The following is an 18186-nucleotide window of genomic DNA, read 5'->3' as shown; positions in this document are numbered from 1 at the left end:
GTTCTGTCGTTCTGTTCTGTCGTTCTGTTCTCTGTTCGTCGTTTGTTTTGTCGTTTTGTTCTGTCGTTCTGTTCTGTCGTTTTGTTTTCGTTCTGTTTTGTCGTTCTGTTCTGTCGTTTTGTTGTTCGTTTTGTTCTGTCGTTCTGTTTTGTCGTTTGTTTTGTCGTTTTGTTCTGTTCTGTTCTGTTCGTCGTTTTGTTTTGTCGTTCTGTTTTGTCGTTTTGTTTTGTCGTTTGTTTCTGTCGTTTCTGTTTTGTCGTTCTGTTTTGTCGTTCTGTTTTGTCGTTTTGTTTTTGTTTTGTTTTGTTTTGTCGTTTTGTTTTGTCGTTTGTTTTGTCGTTCTGTTTGTCGTTTTGTTTTGTCGTTTTGTTTTGTCGTTTTGTCATTCTTGTTTTGTCGTTCTGTTTTGTCGTTCTGTTTGTTTTGTCGTTTTGTTTTGTCGTTCTGTTTGTCGTTTTGTTGTTTTTGTCGTTCTTTTTGTCGTTCTGTTTTGTCGTTTTGTTTTGTCGTTTTGTTGTTGTTTTGTCGTTTTGTTTTGTCGTTTTGTCGTTTTGTTTTGTCGTTCTGTTTTGTTGTTGTTTTGTCGTTCTGTTTTGTCGTTCTGTTTTGTCGTTCTGTTTTGTCGTTTTGTTTTGTCGTTCTGTTTTGTCGTTCTGTTTTGTCGTTCTGTTTTGTCGTTTTGTTTTGTCGTTCTGTTTTGTCGTTTTGTTTTGTCGTGTTGTTTTGTCGTTCTGTTTTGTCGTTCTGTTTTGTTGTTGTTTTGTCGTTCTGTTTTGTCGTTTTGTTTTGTCGTTTTGTTTTGTTGTTGTTTTGTCGTTCCGTTTTGTCGTTCTGTCGTTCTGTTTTGTCGTTTTGTTTTGTCGTTTTGTTTTGTCGTTTTGTTTTGTCGTTCTGTTTTGTCGTTTTGTCTTGTCGTTTTGTTTTGTCGTTTTGTTTTGTTGTTGTTTTGTCGTTCCGTTTTGTCGTTCTGTCGTTCTGTTTTGTCGTTTTGTTGTTTTGTCGTTCTGTTTTGTCTTGTCGTTTTGTTTTGTCGTTTTGTTGTTGTTTTGTCGTTCCGTTTTGTCGTTCTGTCGTTCTGTTTTGTCGTTTTGTTGTTGTTTTGTCGTTCTGTTTTGTCGTTTTGTCGTTTTGTTTTGTCGTTCTGTTGTTTTGTCGTTTTATCGTTTTGTTTTGTCGTTCTGTTTTGTCGTTTTTACTTTCTGCAGTCTGACGGCTGATTAACGAGTTTTCTGTATTTTTCATTGGTAAATATTTATTTTCTTTGGCGTTACCTGCTGCTGTGGCCGCCGTCCTGACGACCAATCACAGGAAAGAAAGGACGAAGAATCTGTCTTTGGTTGGACTTCACAGTTTACCCATCATGCTCTCTGCTGTTTGGTGGTGAATATTCAGGAAGTCCATAGTTCAGACTGAAACTAATAAGCCATCAATTGATCATCTTGATTTCTGTCCAAACCTGTTCCTCAGTCTTACTAACAGGATCGTTACCATGGAGTGAAGCAGCTGATGCTCTGATTTGTCTACAAACATCGACAGGAAGCAGGTGCCAGGAGGCGGGGCTAGACGGGGCGGCGAATCAGGTTGTTCCTCTCGGGCTCCAGGAACTCGTCCAGCAGAGCGTCTGTGATCTTCTGCAGCTCCTCCTCCAGTCTGGACACCTCACTGCAGCACAGGGACAGAGTGAAGCTGTCACTGAGGCCACGCCCACTCGCCATGATGTCACAAAATGGGTTCTGATATTAGGTGAGCTCACCTTTTACCCGGCGAGGCACAGAACTCGGTGTAATACTTGATCTTTGGTTCGGTGCCGCTCGTCCTCAGAGTGGCCACGACGCCGTTCTGAAGCATGAAGGTGATCATGTGACCGCTCCTCGACACAGGAAGGACCTGCACGGGGAAACACCAGTTAATACCAGTCCAAAACCAGTCCAAAACCAGTTTAAAACCAGTTTAAAAACCAATTTAAAACCAGTCTAAATCCAAGTCCAAACCCAACCCTAAAACAAAGTCCAACACCAGTCAAAACGGAGTGCAAAGCAGAGTTCTGGTTCTGACCCGGTCCAGGTGTACTGAGGAGAACTGGAGCTGTTTTAAGGTGAAGCTCAACAGTAAACTGGTCTAGTTTCCTACTCTGTGTGGATCTCAGGATGTGAAGAACCGGTGAACCGGGCCGGTTTTATCCGGGAGGTTCTGTTGAAGTTCTGCTGGGTTCTGGGAGCTCCAGTAAGTCCGTCTGTTAAAATATGAGACGCTTCCTCCTTCGTACAGAAGTCAGGACGTCTCTCGTTTTATCAGCAGTGAACCAACATTCAGGAACATGAGAGGAACCGGTTCTGCTCTTACGGATCGGAAGTCGGGCCGGCTGCTGTCGTATCCCGTGGTAACGTCTCTGACGTTGACAACCCGCACGCTGCCACACGTCTTCGGGTAGGAACCGTTGCCGTCGAAGTTCCTGATGCGACTGAAGATCTTGTGGATGGTGGGCGGGTCCTTACAGACCACGTAGGAGGTCTTAGACACGTGGTACCCGTACCTGGAGACAGGAAGTCACAGCGGGGACGACCGCCAAAATAAGAGCAAAGGAAGTCATCACAGATTATTGATCCTTGGCCGGATGAAACCAATAAACCAATAAATCAATACAAACATTCAGGTTCAAAGAGGAATGAAAACAGCTGTTCACTTCCACATTCAGCTAAATTATGTCAAACCATCCGTTTTATTCTGTTGTTAAAATATATCATTAAAAAAATTATAGAAATCTTTTTATAGAAACAAATCAAATTTATTGATCGCATCAATCAGTTGTCTTTTGTTAAATCTATCAAAGTTCTGAAAAACAAGAACACAAACCTGCAGAGGAAATGAAGCGTGTAGAAGAAGGTGTCTGCTGCCCTCTGCTGGCAGAATACTATTACTAATAATAATAATAATAATAATAATAATGTGCTGCTTGGACTTTTAACTGAATAATGTAAAGTTGATCTTTTAAATTAATATTAAAATTTTGATGAAACGCAATAATAAATGGCACATTTTATTATTTAAAGTAAAACTTGTAATAATGTTCTTTTACATTTATATAAACTTGAATGAAGAAGGATTTTATTTGAATATGATCATATTTATTTATAGAGCAGCTGTTTCTAAATGTGGTGATGATGTCGTTAAAGGCATCATCAGAACTCGTCTGTATTATAAAAACTTTTAACTTTTCAATCAGAAATTCAACCGATCAGATTTTTCTGAAAAGTTTTCAGTTCCTTCAGGAAATCTAACGATCGCAGTGATGAACGTGATTTAAAGACAATGTACAGCTCTTATTTTGAAGGCAGAGGTCCTACGTCTGGTAGATGTTGTGCAGCTGCTGCGTCAGACTCAGGTTCTTGTTGTGGAGGTAAACGGCCATCTCAGCCACGATGGCGGCCGCGCTCACGCCGTCCTTCTCCGGGACCAAACTGCCGCACATGAACCCTGAACACACCACGAACACCCGTCACACCACCGAGGAGCCGCGCTTCATACATGAACTTTATTCTGAAGAGACTCCACAGGAAGTGATGATGAAAATAAAACTGCAGGCAGTGACCTCTGACCCCGAGCCTGGTCTGTCAGGCAGTGAAGAGGGGGCGGAGCTTCTGTTAACATGCAGTAAATAACAAAGTTTTTACCGATGGACTCCTCGAAGGCGAACACGACTCTGTTTCCTGTTTTAGAGAGTTCATGGATCCGGTTCCCGATCCACTTAAAACCAGGGAGGGTCTCCTGAGGAGAGACCTTCATCATCATCACCATCATCTTCATCATCATCACCATCATTATCAACATCATCAACATCTTCTTCATCACCACCACCACCATCATCAACATCTTCATCATCAACATCATCAACATCTTCATCACCATCACCACATCAGTGATGAGTGTTTGGAGGTTCTGACCTCGAAGTGGAACCCCTCCATGCGGGCGAAGGCCTGCAGGATCTTGGAGGAGACGGTGGTGGCCAGCATGAAGACCTTCTGTGTGTCGGCCGGGTCGGGATGAGTCTCCTTCCAGTTGAAGAACATCCACCAGCCGAGCAGCGCCGCCAGCTCGTTACCTGTGAACACCTTCCACCTGCAGGGCAGCAGAGACAGGTGAGACGGCTCCTTCTGACCGGCTGAAGTTCCTGAGAAAACGTCACGTACCCGTCGGACTTCTCCGCCACGGCCAGACGGTCGGCGTCCGGATCGGTCGCCAGGACGATGCGAGCGTCTTCCCTCTCTGCCAGAAGAAGAGACAGCTCCTGGAACAGAAGAAGAGTGTTACCACGGTAACTCAAAGGACAACGCGAGACCTCCCTTCCACGGAGATCGGACCTACCAGGACGGACTCCCCCTCCTCCGGGTTGGGGCAGCGCACCGAGGAGAAGCTGGGGTCGGGGTCTTTCTGCTCGGGGACGGGGATGGGCGGAGCCAAGCCGAACGCCTGGAAGGCCTGCTGGACGAAGACGTGTCCGACGCCGTGGAAGGACGAGTGGACGAACTTCAGGGGACAGCTGGCGTTCAGATGCCTGAGACACACGAGGACAGACGAACGTCATCGAACTTACCTGCGGTGTTCAGGCGTCGGTGGGGGGGGGCGTGCAGTACCTGTGGTAGCAGAGGGAGGTGAGCTCGTCCATGTAGCAGCCATTGACCTGCGGCAGGGGGTCGCTCCTCAAGGAGCAGCGGTCCGCCAGCTCCTCCTCCCAGCAGGAGGCGCTCCAGGGCTCCAGCTGCTCCTCGATGCAGCGCAGGATCTCCTTGTCGTGAGGAGACGTGATCTGGGCGCCGTTACACCAGTACACCTGCAGGGGGCGACGGGTCAGCCGCTTCAGCTGGAGGAAGTTCATCTGTTGTTGTTGTTGTTGTTGTTGTTGTGTCACGCACCTTGTATCCGTTGTCTTCTTTGGGGTTGTGCGAGGCGGTGATCATCACTCCGGCTGCCGCTCCGAGCTTCTTCACAGCGTAGGGCTGAAAACAGACCGCAGTCAGCAGGTAAATATGAAGCCTGCGGCGCCCCCTGCTGGGTGGAAACGAACACTGCAGTCTGCATCGTAGGAGTCAGTCCTCCCAGGATCCGGTTTACTGAGTGTTACGATCAGAAGATTTTGTGGCGTCTTTTCTTAACAACTGCGATGTAATTTGGGGAATTAGAAGGTTTTTTGTGGTAAAAACCACTTTTCCTTTTTCTGGTTAATCTGCAGGATTGTGGACGTGTGGAGGGACTCATTAATGTTGCTCTCTGAATTATTAACGATTTGTAAAAGGTTTCTGTTCATTCAAACTATCAGTCACAAACACAACTGAACTAATGAGACAGTTTAACAGCGATCAAAACTCAGATCAGAAACTGAAACTCCGTCTGAGGAGCTCTAAACTCGGCAGGAAGTGACGCGTCGGCGTTTCCTCACCACGTACGGCGTCGGGACGAACGAGGAGAACAGGTGGACGGGAACGTCTCTGCTGAGCATCACGGCCGCCGTCAGCTTCGCCAGCCTGAAACACAACGTGACACAAAGCCACGGGGAGTCTCAGACTTCCTGTTTCCTGGTTTACGTGCGTGTTCACCGAGTTGCAGACGTCCACGATCAGCTGCTCATACTTCACGTGCAGTTTGGTTCTAATTATAAGAGATTTCCTACAAAACTAGTGAATGATGAGGTGAGCTCAATATTATTCATGAACTGATGTCAGTAACCATCCACTGACTTTCAACTGAAATGTTTTTGCAAACTACAAAAAAATATGGTTTTAAATTGTAACAAAATGTCCCAAAAACTTTTAAAATAATGTAAAGAAGAATGTAAGTGAAGTACGTAAAGAAATGTTTGAAAACATTCGACTAAAAAGTTTTATAAATGTTCAAAAAAAGTTTAACAAAATTTCCATAAGAAATATCAATAAAAAAAATTCAAATTTGTTGATGTTTGTACAAATTTTACTAAAATGTTTTGAAATTGTCAAAAAAAAGTTTTTAAAATAGTTTTAAACATCCAAAGAAAATTTCATTTAAATTAAGTATTTGAAGAAAAAAAAAGTTATGAAATGTCCAAAAAAACATCACAAATTTTTGACAATTTTACTAGAAAGTATGAAAAATGTCCACAATATTTTTTGTTTTTATTTAAGTTAAATATTAAAAAAATGTGAATAAGCTGATGATCAATAAATCAAAGACGAGAAGAGAATTACCGCTCGCTGCTGCAGCCGCTCTCCGTCTGACCTCTGGTGTCGAACCCAACGACCACTCCTCTACCGACCACGTCTGCACAACACCTGCACAGGTACGAGTACAAACCCTGCAGACACACAACAGGTGAGATATCAGCAGACTGGGTGTTACCTGTCTCGCCTGTTACCTGTCTCGCCTGTTACCTGTCTCGCCTGTTACCTGTCTCACCTGTTACCTGTCTCGCCTGTTACCTGTCTCGCCTGTTACCTGTCTCACCAGTTACCTGTCTCACCTGTTACCTGTCTCACCAGTTACCCGTCTCGCCTGTTACCCGTCTCGCCTGTTACCCGTCTCACCTGTGTGGACTGGATAACCGTGAGGTCGTTGATCCGGTTGAATCCGGCTCCCATCGGCGCTCTGAGTCCAGCCGTGCCGAAGCTCATCCTGCTGCAGAGTCTGGACCTCAGGTCGTCCAGACGACCCGCCGCCACCAGAGAGTTCACCTGAGCCCGAGTCCACTGGTTCTACGGAAACAAACATGGAAACAAACTGTAGATTCTGGCCTCCACACAGCAGGGGGCGCTGGTGCACAGAGGGGGGAACAGCAAAGAAAAAAGTTGGACCTTATCAAATATAGTAAAGGGTTCAGAATCAGGTCTAAGTTCAGGTCTAGGGTCAGATCTAGGGTATGTGTCAGGTCTAGGGTCAGGTCTAGAGTATGTGTCAGGTCTAGGGTCAGGTCTAGGGTCAGGTTTAGGGTCAGGTCTAGGGTCAGGTCTAGAGTATGTGTCAGGTCTAGGTTCAGGTTTAGGGTCAGGTCTAGGGTCAGGTCTAGGGTCAGGTCTAGAGTATGTGTCAGGTCTAGGGTCAGGTCTAGGGTCAGGTCTAGAGTATGTGTCAGGTCTAGGGTCAGGTCTAGAGTATGTGTCAGGTCTAGGGTCAGGTCTAGGGTCAGGTTTAGGGTCAGGTCTAGGGTCAGGTCTAGAGTATGTGTCAGGTCTAGGTTCAGGTTTAGGGTCAGGTCTAGGGTCAGGTCTAGAGTATGTGTCAGGTCTAGGGTCAGGTCTAGAGTATGTGTCAGGTCTAGGGTCAGGTCTAGAGTATGTGTCAGTTCTAGGGTCAGGTCTAGGGTCAGGTCTAGAGTATGTGTCAGTTCTAGGGTCAGGTCTAGGGTCAGGTCTAGGGTATGTGTCAGGTCTAGGGTCAGGTCTAGAGTATGTGTCAGTTCTAGGGTCAGGTCTAGGGTCAGGTCTAGGGTATGTGTCAGGTCTAGGGTGTCAGGTCTAGGGTCAGGTCTAGGGTATGTGTCAGGTCTAGGGTCAGGTCTAGGGTCAGGTCTAGAGTATGTGTCAGGTCTAGGGTCAGGTCTAGGGTCAGGTCTAGGGTATGTGTCAGGTCTAGGGTCAGGTCTAGGGTCAGGTCTAGGGTATGTGTCAGGTCTAGGGTGTCAGGTCTAGGGTCAGGTCTAGGGTATGTGTCAGGTCTAGGGTCAGGTCTAGGGTCAGGTCTAGAGTATGTGTCAGGTCTAGGGTCAGGTCTAGGGTATGTGTCAGGTCTAGGGTCAGGTCTAGGGTCAGGTCTAGGGTATGTGTCAGGTCTAGGGTCAGGTCTAGGGTCAGGTCTAGGGTCAGGTCTAGAGTATGTGTCAGGTCTAGGGTCAGGTCTAGGGTCAGGTCTAGGGTCAGGTCTAGAGTATGTGTCAGGTCTAGGGTCAGGTCTAGGGTCAGGTCTAGAGTATGTGTCAGGTCTAGGGTCAGGTCTAGGTTCAAGGACCAGGAATTAAAATCACTATGTTCCACATTTTGTCGCACAACAACAGAAGCTTGCACAAACGTCAACAGGTTACAAAAATGGGTGAAAACATTTAAAAGTTCGTCATCAGCTGCAGGAAGTGACGACTTGTTAAAGAAGGAAAAACGTCTCAAAGTCCCCGAAATTAATCAGAACTGATGGAGAATAATTGTCACGTATGTTCTTTTGCACACGGGATAAAGATAGAAGTAGAAACGTGTGGATGTTTTCCAGCCTGCTGACATTTACAGAGAGGTCAGAAACATCCACGGCAGCCATGACCTTTAACCAACACCTGTGTGTGTGTGTGTGTGTGTGTGTGTGTGTGTGTGTGTGTGTGTGTGTGTGTGTGTGTGTGTGTGTGTGTGTGTGTGTGTGTGTGTGTGTGTGTTAAACCCAGCAGGTGAACAGATGCTTTCCTCTCACTAATGATCAGTCTAACTGAAGTCTTGTCATCCACTGCAGAGGCTTGCAGCTGGAACCAGCCGCTATGACGTCACCCAGAGCTCCGTTCAAAACCTGACATTTCTTGTTTTTGGCGTCGATAAAAACATCCGGTGTAAGACGCGTGGTTTGGCGGGTTTTCTGGACCGGTACCATGCAGTGGTTTATTCGGCAGAAAGAAATTCAAGCCAGCAGCTCTGGTTTAAAACAAAAACAAATATGATCTGCAACCCCCCCCCCCCCCCCCACCCCAAAAAAAAAAAAAAGAAACCCGTGTAAACGCAGCGTCGTAAAACAGCTCATAAAGCTCCTGTTTCACGACGTTAAATAATTAAATACTGCTTCAGGGAGTATTTCGGTCTTTTTCCACAGGACCAGCTGTTCTGAGCCGGAGACCTCCTCTGCGGCCCCGGGCCACATGGTGGCTGGTAACCGGGATGCCACCACGATCAGCGGCACAGACACTCACCTTGTCCCATGTTAGCCACTGGTGCACCGCCTTATCCAGCTTCGGGTCGCCGGTGTTCCGGTACCTCAAGTTGGCGTTTCGGTCTCCGTTGACTCCGTCGTCGTCTTCCATGCTGCCCGCCGTTAGCTGCCCGGCTCCCGGACCTCACATCTCCGGTGGGCTGCTGCCGGTGAACTCTGTCTGGATGTCCGCCTTTACCGTCTCACACCGGGGCTGATGTTGGCCGCAGTCACCCGGTATAAGCACCGGAGCCCGACCGCAGCCGATTAACGGTGAAGATGAATCCGTTAGAAGTTCAATAAAACGAATACGAGCCGTTAAAAGTTCACCGACAGGCCACGAAGGGGCAGCACGCTACTTCCGGTCAGTTTTTTGTTTAAATAAAAGCAGGTGATAGGGTTTAATTTGGAAACATAAAAAAGAACAAGACCATATTTAGATATTTTATCATTTTATATCCCAGAAATATTCTACAGCATTCATTATTAAACAAATAATGTGGTCAAACATTGGCAAACATTTGTGGTCAAAGTATTACTTGAAGTTCGAGCCCAAAACTCACTTCCGGTGCACTTCTGCCTAAGTAAGGCCAACTTTACAGACCAAATAAAAAATATATATATTTGAACGTCCAATAATGTGCGTTTTTAACCACTGGGAGCAGCAGCTCCCTCGTTCATTACTGGACTATTAATGTGGGTTTTATTTTGTAAACCAAACAATCTGACATGGCGCCCTCTTTCAATAAAAACTCATTATTTCTCCTTTAAAAAATACACGTCAACCTGTGGTTCACAATAACAAGGTGAACCACCGCAATCCAGCATTATCCTCTGTGAAGCACGGTGGTGGTGGTATCATGGTCGACCCAAACGCCACCATCTCCTGGAACCTGTACGAAGACATCTAAATGTAAACCCCTGAAGTCAGACTCTGATTCACAGTTATTGAAGTGAGGAAGTCAGCGTCGTAACACTGTTTAAACCTCGTTCAGATCTCTCCAACCTTAAGATCATTTGTAAAAACACACAAAAACAACCGTCGCAGTGTGTTTCAACACACGGACAGATCTGGAGTTTAAACACAGCGTCGGGTTTGTGAAGTCTTTGTTCTGTTTGTGACAGTCGAGCCCCGATTCCTCCTGAGATCTGACTCAGCAAAGCACATTCAGGATTTTTCTTCATAAATCTGCCTGAAAACACCCCTAAAAGTAGACCCCAGGTGAGGTCACCTTCCCCAGGATTGGTCACCTTCCCCAGGTGAGGTCACCTTCCCCAGGTGAGGTCACCTTCCCCAGGTGAGGTCACCTTCCCCAGGTGAGGTCACCTTCCCCAGGTGAGGTCACCTTCCCCAGGTGCGGTCACCCTCCTCATCCTCTAAGCTGACGACACTCAGCTGTCCTTTTCAGGTGTGTCCATCAGCTGACAGTTGAACTGCTCTCTGAAAGCGTCCAGCAGGTGAGGGACGGTTTCCTCCACGCTGACGTCCCTCTGCAGCTCGGCGCTGAGCGACGTCACACCTTTCCCTTCGATGCCACACGGTACGATGTGGCTGAACCACGACAGGTCGGTGTTACAGTTGAGAGCCAAACCGTGAGACGTGACGTAGCGACCGCAGTGGATCCCTGAAAACACAACAACAGGTCAGTCGTCACCTGCGTTCACCTGTAGAGGGCGTCAGACCGTACCGAGCATCGGTGAGCAGGAGCGCCGCGCTGTCGTACCGACGGCACAGATCTTGTTGCCTCCGACCCAGACGCCCGTGTGCGGAGACGTGGACGCCTCGATGCCGACCCGGCGGCACAGCGTGATGATGGTCCGCTCCAGCTGACCGACGTACCAGCGGACGCTCTGGGAGGACAGGACGGACATTAAAACACGTCCGGGTACAGAGAAGCACGTGGATCGCAAAACTGGATCAGTCCCGACCTTGTTGAAGCTGCCCAGGTTCAGGACCGGGTAGCAGACCAGCTGGCCCGGGCCGTGGAAGGTGATGAGTCCTCCTCGGTTGGTGCGGTGCACGTCGGCCCCCAGCAGGCGCAGGTCTTCCAGCAGGGGAGCCGGGTAGGGCTGGTGACGGATCCCCGTGGTGTAGACCGGTGGATGCTGGCACAGTAGCAGCGCGTGAGCCGGACCGGACCGGTGCCGGTCCACGTAGACCTGCTGCAGCCGCAGAGCCTCCTGGTAGGAGACCAGGCCCAGACGGACCACCTCCACCAGCGGCCTGCTGCCCTGCATCTGGACTGGAGCCAGACCAGGAGACCACAGACCTTCAGAGACCGTCACAGACATCACGAACAAATCAACCGATCAATGCAGAATGATTTACACACATAAACATACATATATATGTATATATATATATATATATATATATATATATATATATATATATATATAGACTTCACAGTTAACTCAGATGTCCCTCCAAAATAAAACTCCAAACACACAGTTCAGAAGTTGCCTGAGAATCTGTCTGATTTTAAAGGTTCTTCATCACCACAGTGATCAATGACGTTTGTCTGATTACCCATGATGCACTGCAGACAAGCTGACGTCAACAGTGTCTGCAGCTGTTCGACCTCATTGACACATTCCACACCAACTCGTGACAGGCTCTATCTGAGTGACGTAATTTCCGTCGTATCGCAGCTTTGTTATTTGACCTGTTGAACGTCACAGTTGTTACCTGTCTAACTTTATAACTTTCCCGCGCGGCGCTCAGACTCATCTACCTGCTCCACTCTCCAGGCGTCGCCATGATTGTTGTTCTGCTCTTCTTCTACGGTCAGATCGGTGTACATTTCCGGTTTGCGCAATACCTACCCACAACATTTCAAATTAAACCTGTATTTTATTACCCAGAAAAATCACATTATTACTGTCCTTCCACGATCCGTTTTATGTGATTACATTTCATTTAATTGTCATGAATAATAATGCCTTTCACGCATCATCCCTGATTTTTATATATTCAAGCAAACATGAACAGACAAAGTGACAGATATCAATGCTGCCAAAATCTACACGGACTTCTTTGGATACTAGATGTCACGTGTGTAAAATGGCGTTCAGTTTGGTCCGCAATGATCATCGATGTCTTGCTGTAATTTGTTCATCTTTTACCGCTGGAAATCGCCTTTCATAATAAAATGCAGCGATAACATTCTCCGGTTTTATTTTGAAATCCAAACCTCGCTCGTTCGAGGCTCGCGCCGCTGTGTTCCCGGTCCGCGGTTGGCGGGCTGCACGCGCGTCCACTCTGCGCTCGCGCCGTTCCGCGGCGAGCAGGGCGGGGTTTGTTTTGAGAGACTCACCAGGGAAGATGGCGACCGCAGGGTCCGCCGAACGGCCCGGTAGACCGGCCAGTGCCGCCGCCGGCACATCGCGGTCCGGGCCTAGAACCGGGGGCCGGTCCGGGTCGATCCCGCCGGAGAATGAGGCGAAGAAGTGCGCGGCTTGCGAGGGGGCTCCACCCGGCGGCGGCCCGGCCTGCGGACACCCGGCCGGGCCGCTCTGCTTTGCCCGGAGTCATTCCGGCAGCGACGAGCGGTTCCGGAGGAGGAGTGACCCCGAGAGGAGCGGGAGCAGGCCGGGCAGGAGGGACTACGACAGCCGGAGAGGTCGGTGTGTTTATTGGTGAAACTCCAGCTCTACATTCCGCTGTATCAGCACCGCCGCTGGGTGTTTGTTTTACCGAACAGAAAGAAAAGGACGGGGCGGATTTTTAGCAGCAAAACTTAAATAAAGTTCGTTGGCGGGAGACCTGAAGAGTCTCTGACCGGTAAAACGGCCCTTTTACCGACAAAACACCGGAGCAGGTCAGAGTTCAACCAGCTGCTGTTAACCAGCTTTCAGACACAACACAGTTCAAAGCAGCATTTTCTCTATGGAGTTCTGTATGAAGCTGCTGAATCACCAATGAATGAGGCCAGCCAGAACTGATCAGTATCCGTGTCTGATCAGACTGATCAGTATCCGTGTCTGATCAGAATGATCAGTATCCGTGTCTGATCAGGCTGATCGATCGGAGTGTTTAAACGGCGCCGTTCAGGACGTCTTTCTGCTGTGGGACTTGTCCCGACTTGTCCAGCTGGAGGAGGAGCTCCTCTACTACACCACCAGTATTGTGTTTGTGATCAGTGATCGATTTGGATGATTAGATCGTTACTTTTTCTGAACTGAAGGATTCAGATTAAGTACTGTTCACTCCTCTGGATAGTATTGATCAACTTTACAGCAGCTGATTGACAGAAAATCAATCAGAAACTCTGATAGAGGCTTCTTCTTTTTTCTTTTTTATACATTTATGATGCTTAACTGTATTTGTATGATATTTCTGCATCAGTGTGAGTTCCTGTTATTGATCAGCTGTTTTCTTTTTCCACTGAATTAATCACGCTGCTGTCTGCAGGGTTCAGTTGTTTAAATGCTCGACATGCTGACACGGTGTTTTTTCTGTCTCCCTCAGAGCTCTTCGTCTCTCCGGCTCTCATCCCAAAGTCTGCAGACGCTTCTTCTTCAGGCCCGACCGGGAAGCACAAGGTCAGTCCGAGGTTCTGTTAAAGGAGCGGGTCACCCAGAAGAACCAGCTGCTTATTCTGCACAGAGTTCCCACTGGAAACACTGCGATTATAAAAAATAAAGTCTTTAAATGAATGCTCTTGTTTCAGCTGCTGTGTGACGACCGAGAGGACACGAAGAGGAGAAACTCTCTGATCTGTAAAGACGAAGCCGGATCGGTCCGTCGTGATGAGGAGCCGGTCGGTCTTTAAAATGAATCAGAAAAAAGCAGGAGGATGTTTGAAAGTTCAAATCTGACATAAAACAAATGAACTTCTGAACAGCGTTCTTTGTGTTACCGTGTGACTGCTTCCAATCCGCAGCAGCTCGGAGGTTTTCTTAAAATCACTGTTTTTCTCAGGGAGTTCGGTCTGACTCCGAGAACGAGGAGCCGATCAGCAGAAGGATCAGAAACATCTCGGCCTTCATCCGCAAAACCAAAACCTCATCGGCCTTCACCGGGTGAGAAACCGCCGCGGTCCCGCTCGTCGTTTCACTGCTGATGCTGTGTGACCCCTGACCTTCCCTGTGTGACCCCTGACCTTCCCTGTGTGACCCCTGACCTTCCCTGTGTGACCCCTGACCTTCCCTGTGTGACCTCTGACCTTCCCTGTGTGACCCCTGACCTTCCCTGTGTGACCTCTGACCTTCCCTGTGTGACCCCTGACCTTCCCTGTGTGACCTCTGACCTTCCCTGTGTCTTCTTCAGTGGTTGTCAGAGGAGCCGGAGCTGCACGGAGCCGGTGGAGGACCGGACAGGGAAGCTGAAGGTCGTCGTCCCTCCTGCGCTCTTCATGGACAGGGTACGTTCTTCAGCAGCTTCAGAGGTCCAGAATCAGGATTTCACTGTTAAAAGAGGTTTTATATTGTTTTTAAATTCTCGTCCTGTCCTCGTGTCGTCTGTCAGGTCGGCATCGGTCACAGCTTCGCGGCAGGAATCCTCCTCTCGTCCGAGAACAGCCGCTCCGTCTCGGCTCCGATCACCGCTCCCGACCGGAGGCTCACCTGGCGAGCTGTGCTGACGTCGTCCTCGACTCCTCTGGGCCTCCCCCCGGCCCGGCCCGAGCGCTCCATCAGCCCCGAGAGCAACGACAGCATCTCCGAGGAGCTCAACCACTTCAAGCCCATCGTCTGCTCGCCGTGCACGCCTCCCAAACGCCTGCCGGACGGCCGTCTGATGGAGCCCACCATCGTCAAGTCCACGCCCCGGAACCTGACCCGCGGGCTGCAGAAGGCCACCAGCTACGAGGCCAGTCCCGCCGTCCTGCAGAAGTGGCGGCAGATCGAGCTGGACCGCCAGAGCCTCAAAGTGAACTCCAAGGCCACGCTGACGAGTCCCGTGTCCGAGCTCCACAACAAGGTCAACGGGGGGGAGGACGGAGGAGGCGGCGCCAAAAAGACTCAGCCGGCGCCGGCGGGAGGCGGAGTGACGTCCGTGAACAAGAGGAGGCTGCTGTTCGACCCTCCAGACGCAGACGGCTTCCAGAGGCAGTCCGTCAAGATCCGGGTCCCCGCGATCCGCTACAGCGACACCACTCTGAGAGGAAGTTCGGACTTTGAGCCGACGGTCGGCACTCCTGAACCCTGCAGCAGGGGGGCGCTGTTCAGCCGGAAACAGTCGTTCTCGCCGTACTCCAAGAACTCCGGGTTCCAGTCGTGTAAATTAGTGCCAAAGGACTCGCAGAGTCCCCGGAAGGAGTCCGACAGTAGCATCCACAACCAGTCTACCTCAAGGAGGGGCAAGAAGAGGAAACAGAAGACCAAACACCTGGACTCGGGCCGGGACTCGGACCTGAAGAGGACCCGGCCCGTCGGCCAGGACGACTTGGACGAGGGGTACGTCCGTCAGATCCAGCAGGAGCGTCGGGACCGAGCGCTCGCCCTGAAGCTGCAGAGACAGTTCGACCTGGAGAACCAGACCGTCAGCCGCAGGAGGAGTCCCGAGCGCTACTTCCTGCGGTCCTGGATGTCCACTCAGAACCGTAGGAGGCGTGGCCTGAGGAGGTCCCGACGGATCAATAAGAAGCACTAGGGGGGGAGGAGTCGTCTGCCGACTCAGCACAAACACGGACAGTTCATATATGCAAAAGTGAACGTATGAATGTTTTTACACGTTTCAGCAGCGACTTGTTTTCCCGGCGCTGTTCAGAACCAGGATCTTAAAGTCCTGGAGAGGAACGTTCCTTCCAAACACCAGCAAACCACCAAAAAACTAAAAACACATGGAAATCTTCATCAGCTGCAGTCCAGCAGGTTTTTATTTCAAGTCCGACAGAATGTGAAGAAGCTGAAACGTCTCGGCACGGAACGAACGGAGCGCTCGGACGTCTGAGGAGGATCACACCGGGTTTCTGGTCCATCCATCGGTTTGGACTGCAGAGGCACGGTCGGATTTTATGGATGAAACTCAGACAAACTCTTAATAAAAGATATCAGCTGAATGATTAAAAAGTAGAACTGCAATAAAAACTGGACAGTTTGGTCTCGAGCTCTTCGACGTCTGTCGGAAACTAAAATCTGTCGGCTATCTGCGTTTCCACCGAAGATCAAACATCATGAAGGTGATGTTTCCAGTAATGTCGGAGCGATGACGGTGAAGTTTGGAGGCGGAGCTTATCGTTGAAGATGCTCAACGAGGTCATCGCGAGTCTGTCTGTCGGACGGTTTCGTCTTCGCGATGTCGAAACTCAGCGAACAAAATAAAAGAAAAACTAAATTGGATTTCTGTCAACAATAATTTGATTTGATTTAATTTCCCTGAAGTAAGCCGCTCGTTCCCTGTCAGGTCGTTTTATTCCATCACAGAAGAACTGTTCATTATCACGCCTCTTATTTCCTTTGATAATCGATTGATCATAAACATATTCAGATTGTTTCGTCTGACGAAGAGTTTAAACCCCAAATTTAGAATTTCTGACCAGAACGAACTGAAAACCAGCAAATAATCAGGTGTCATTGGAACTTTTGTTGTAAAATTACTTGATTGATTGATTGATTGATTGATTAATGGATTGATTAATGGATTGATTAATGGATTGATTGATGGGTTGATTAATGGATTGATTGGTGCCCTGCAGCACAATATAAATATTGAACCCGTTGCAACACATGGTGGGTTTATTTCGTGCAGAAACGTGGACCAGGTCTGGTTCTGGACTGCTGGTTCCTCTGCAGCCGACCGTCTTCCAGGCTGAACGTCGAGGTTGGAGGCCGCCGAGGCTCATGGGTACTGTAGTCTGTGGAGTTGTTCTACAGACCCCTGATTGGCCAGGAGGGACTCTGGCTCCGCCTCGGTCCTCTCCACAAGAGAAAAGTGTGATTGGACGAGTTTTTAAAAATCTTGTTTTCAGTCAGAAAGAAAGTTTTGAGACAAAGGAGTGTTCGACTGTAACGTTTATAATAAGGTCGATAGATCAGAGTGTTCCTGAACGCATCACAGTGCTGCACATGGAGGATCAACAACCTCCATCAGGACGTATTCAGAGTTATTGATCAACATCAACTTTAACATCTTTTCAAGCCCAGAGAACACAAACCACCTGAACTGTGGCGTCATGGCAACGGGCTTCTCCAACATGGCAACGGGCTTCTCCAACATGGCAACGGGCTTCTCCAACATGACAACGGGCTTCTCCAACATGACAACGGGCTTCTCCAACATGACAAGGCTGGAAACCAATATTGGATGGTGGTGATCTTCGGGCCCTCAGGCAGCACTGCATTCAAAACACACTATTCTGGAGTGGAAATCACTGCATGGGCTCAGGAACACTCGGCTGGAGGCGAGCGAGTTGAAGATTTCTCTGCTCCAGTTTCAGGTCCTCTGACATCACAAACGTTCACGTACCTTCGGTCACGCTAACGTGTTGAACTCAGGTTGATGTTGATCAATAACTCTGAATGCGTCCTGATGAAGGCTGTTGATCCTCCGTGTGCGTCCTGCTGCGTTCAGGAACACGATGAACTTATTGATCGAGTGTCGTATGTAAAGCTGTATTCACGTGATGTGGTCAGTGAACACAACAGAATCTCTCAAAAATGTTTAAACATTCAAGTTTGTGGGTTTTGATTCGGCAGTTTGATCAACGATGAAAAGAATCGCTCTGTCACGTTACTGCTGTCAAAGTAAAAGCTCCTACAATAAATAACAGCTGATCCTGTTCGTGTCCTGTTCAAGCATTAAAGCCACGTGTGATGGACGTTACAGAGTGATGTAGAAACTCTTCCTTGGTTGTTTCCACTGATGTGAATACGGCGTTCCCTTCTTTACATTCCCGCTCTGAGACGAGTCCTCTGTGTCTCTGTGGACTTCCTTCCTGCTGTGTGTTGCGTACCTTCATCATCATCATCATCATCATGTTTGATAATCAGCTGATGACCATCGTGTGGGATCGAAGGGCTTTTTGTTTTTTTTTACTCTGCACCGCTGATATGCACATTTTCTAAAGTCCAACTCAAGCTTTCGCTCCTTCGGTTGATGCAGTCGGACAGCAGAGGGGTGGGGTGGGAAGGGTGGGGAGGGGTGGGGGGGTGCTGAGTGCCAAATGACCAGCGACTGCACACCATGTTCATAGTTTCTAACTCTGTAGTTTTGTATGAGAGGACAAACTAAAAGAGTTGAAGCAGCCGTCGGCGTCCTGTCTTCTGTTTCCATCATCCAAACAAAAACCCTTTAATGTCTTATTTTAGTAAGGAATGTTATTTATCTGCTACTTTAATTTATTT

At 48.5% G+C, this 18186-nt stretch overlaps 3 protein-coding genes across 7 annotated transcripts; 1 reads left to right on the top strand and 2 right to left on the bottom strand.

The window, feature by feature from the left end:
• Nucleotides 1-819: 819 nt before the first annotated feature.
• pgm2l1 (phosphoglucomutase 2-like 1) lies at nucleotides 820-9227 on the bottom strand. Its single transcript, XM_069710424.1, has 14 exons — nucleotides 8900-9227; nucleotides 6552-6719; nucleotides 6216-6322; nucleotides 5435-5519; nucleotides 4911-4994; nucleotides 4632-4828; nucleotides 4363-4552; nucleotides 4188-4285; nucleotides 3942-4116; nucleotides 3672-3765; nucleotides 3345-3474; nucleotides 2344-2533; nucleotides 1754-1887; nucleotides 820-1662 (listed from the first exon to the last, which is right to left on the bottom strand). The coding sequence occupies exons 1-14, from the start codon at nucleotides 9008-9010 to the stop codon at nucleotides 1560-1562; spliced, it is 1866 nt and encodes a 621-aa protein (XP_069566525.1). The 5' UTR covers nucleotides 9011-9227; the 3' UTR covers nucleotides 820-1559.
• Nucleotides 9228-9421: 194 nt separating this feature from the next.
• On the bottom strand, nucleotides 9422-11679 carry lipt2 (lipoyl(octanoyl) transferase 2). 5 transcript variants are annotated; one of them, XM_069710440.1, is made up of 5 exons: nucleotides 10828-11253; nucleotides 10623-10749; nucleotides 10264-10523; nucleotides 10169-10187; nucleotides 9422-10130 (listed from the first exon to the last, which is right to left on the bottom strand). In XM_069710440.1, exons 1-3 carry the CDS (start codon nucleotides 11188-11190, stop codon nucleotides 10291-10293), a joined length of 723 nt encoding a protein of 240 aa, XP_069566541.1. In that variant the 5' UTR covers nucleotides 11191-11253; the 3' UTR covers nucleotides 9422-10130; nucleotides 10169-10187; nucleotides 10264-10290. The 5 variants fall into 5 exon arrangements, with proteins under 5 accessions (XP_069566541.1, XP_069566543.1, XP_069566544.1 ...); XM_069710442.1 differs by adding an exon at nucleotides 11429-11679 and having other exon boundaries at nucleotides 9422-10523; nucleotides 10828-11141; XM_069710443.1 differs by adding an exon at nucleotides 11588-11679 and having other exon boundaries at nucleotides 9422-10523; nucleotides 10828-11141.
• rnf169 (ring finger protein 169) lies at nucleotides 11544-17058 on the top strand. The gene is made up of 6 exons (XM_069710437.1): nucleotides 11544-12521; nucleotides 13370-13443; nucleotides 13572-13661; nucleotides 13823-13923; nucleotides 14171-14264; nucleotides 14369-17058. The coding sequence occupies exons 1-6, from the start codon at nucleotides 12224-12226 to the stop codon at nucleotides 15491-15493; spliced, it is 1782 nt and encodes a 593-aa protein (XP_069566538.1). The 5' UTR covers nucleotides 11544-12223; the 3' UTR covers nucleotides 15494-17058.
• Nucleotides 17059-18186: the final 1128 nt, after the last annotated feature.

The sequence above is a fragment of the Brachyistius frenatus genome, unplaced genomic scaffold, assembly GCF_029030835.1.
Source record: "Brachyistius frenatus isolate BFR_SWC_R1_liver_20210118 unplaced genomic scaffold, ASM2903083v1 Contig_92, whole genome shotgun sequence".
NCBI lineage: Eukaryota > Metazoa > Chordata > Actinopteri > Embiotocidae > Brachyistius > Brachyistius frenatus.
The sequence above is the reverse complement of the archived record's forward strand: the minus strand, read 5'-3'. Positions and strand labels throughout refer to the sequence as shown.

Bases quoted from the DNA above. Each gene is read 5' to 3' on its own strand.
- lipt2 (XM_069710440.1), bottom strand. From the start codon at position 11,190: ATGTCTGTGACGGTCTCTGAAGGTCTGTGGTCTCCTGGTCTGGCTCCA. The intron at 10,750-10,827 runs GTCGGGACTGAT...CTGTCCTCCCAG, and splicing joins ACCTGGGCAGCTTCAACAAG to AGCGTCCGCTGGTACGTCGG. The intron at 10,524-10,622 runs GTACGACAGCGC...TTGTGTTTTCAG, and splicing joins CAACAAGATCTGTGCCGTCG to GGATCCACTGCGGTCGCTAC.
- rnf169 (XM_069710437.1), top strand. From the start codon at position 12,224: ATGGCGACCGCAGGGTCCGCCGAACGGCCCGGTAGACCGGCCAGTGCC. The intron at 12,522-13,369 runs GTCGGTGTGTTT...TGTCTCCCTCAG, and splicing joins GGACTACGACAGCCGGAGAG to AGCTCTTCGTCTCTCCGGCT. The intron at 13,444-13,571 runs GTCAGTCCGAGG...CTCTTGTTTCAG, and splicing joins GCCCGACCGGGAAGCACAAG to CTGCTGTGTGACGACCGAGA.
- pgm2l1 (XM_069710424.1), bottom strand. From the start codon at position 9,010: ATGGAAGACGACGACGGAGTCAACGGAGACCGAAACGCCAACTTGAGG. The intron at 4,995-5,434 runs GTGAGGAAACGC...GTCTGTTTTCAG, and splicing joins TCGTCCCGACGCCGTACGTG to CCCTACGCTGTGAAGAAGCT. The intron at 3,766-3,941 runs GTCAGAACCTCC...GTCTCTCCTCAG, and splicing joins TGGAGGGGTTCCACTTCGAG to GAGACCCTCCCTGGTTTTAA.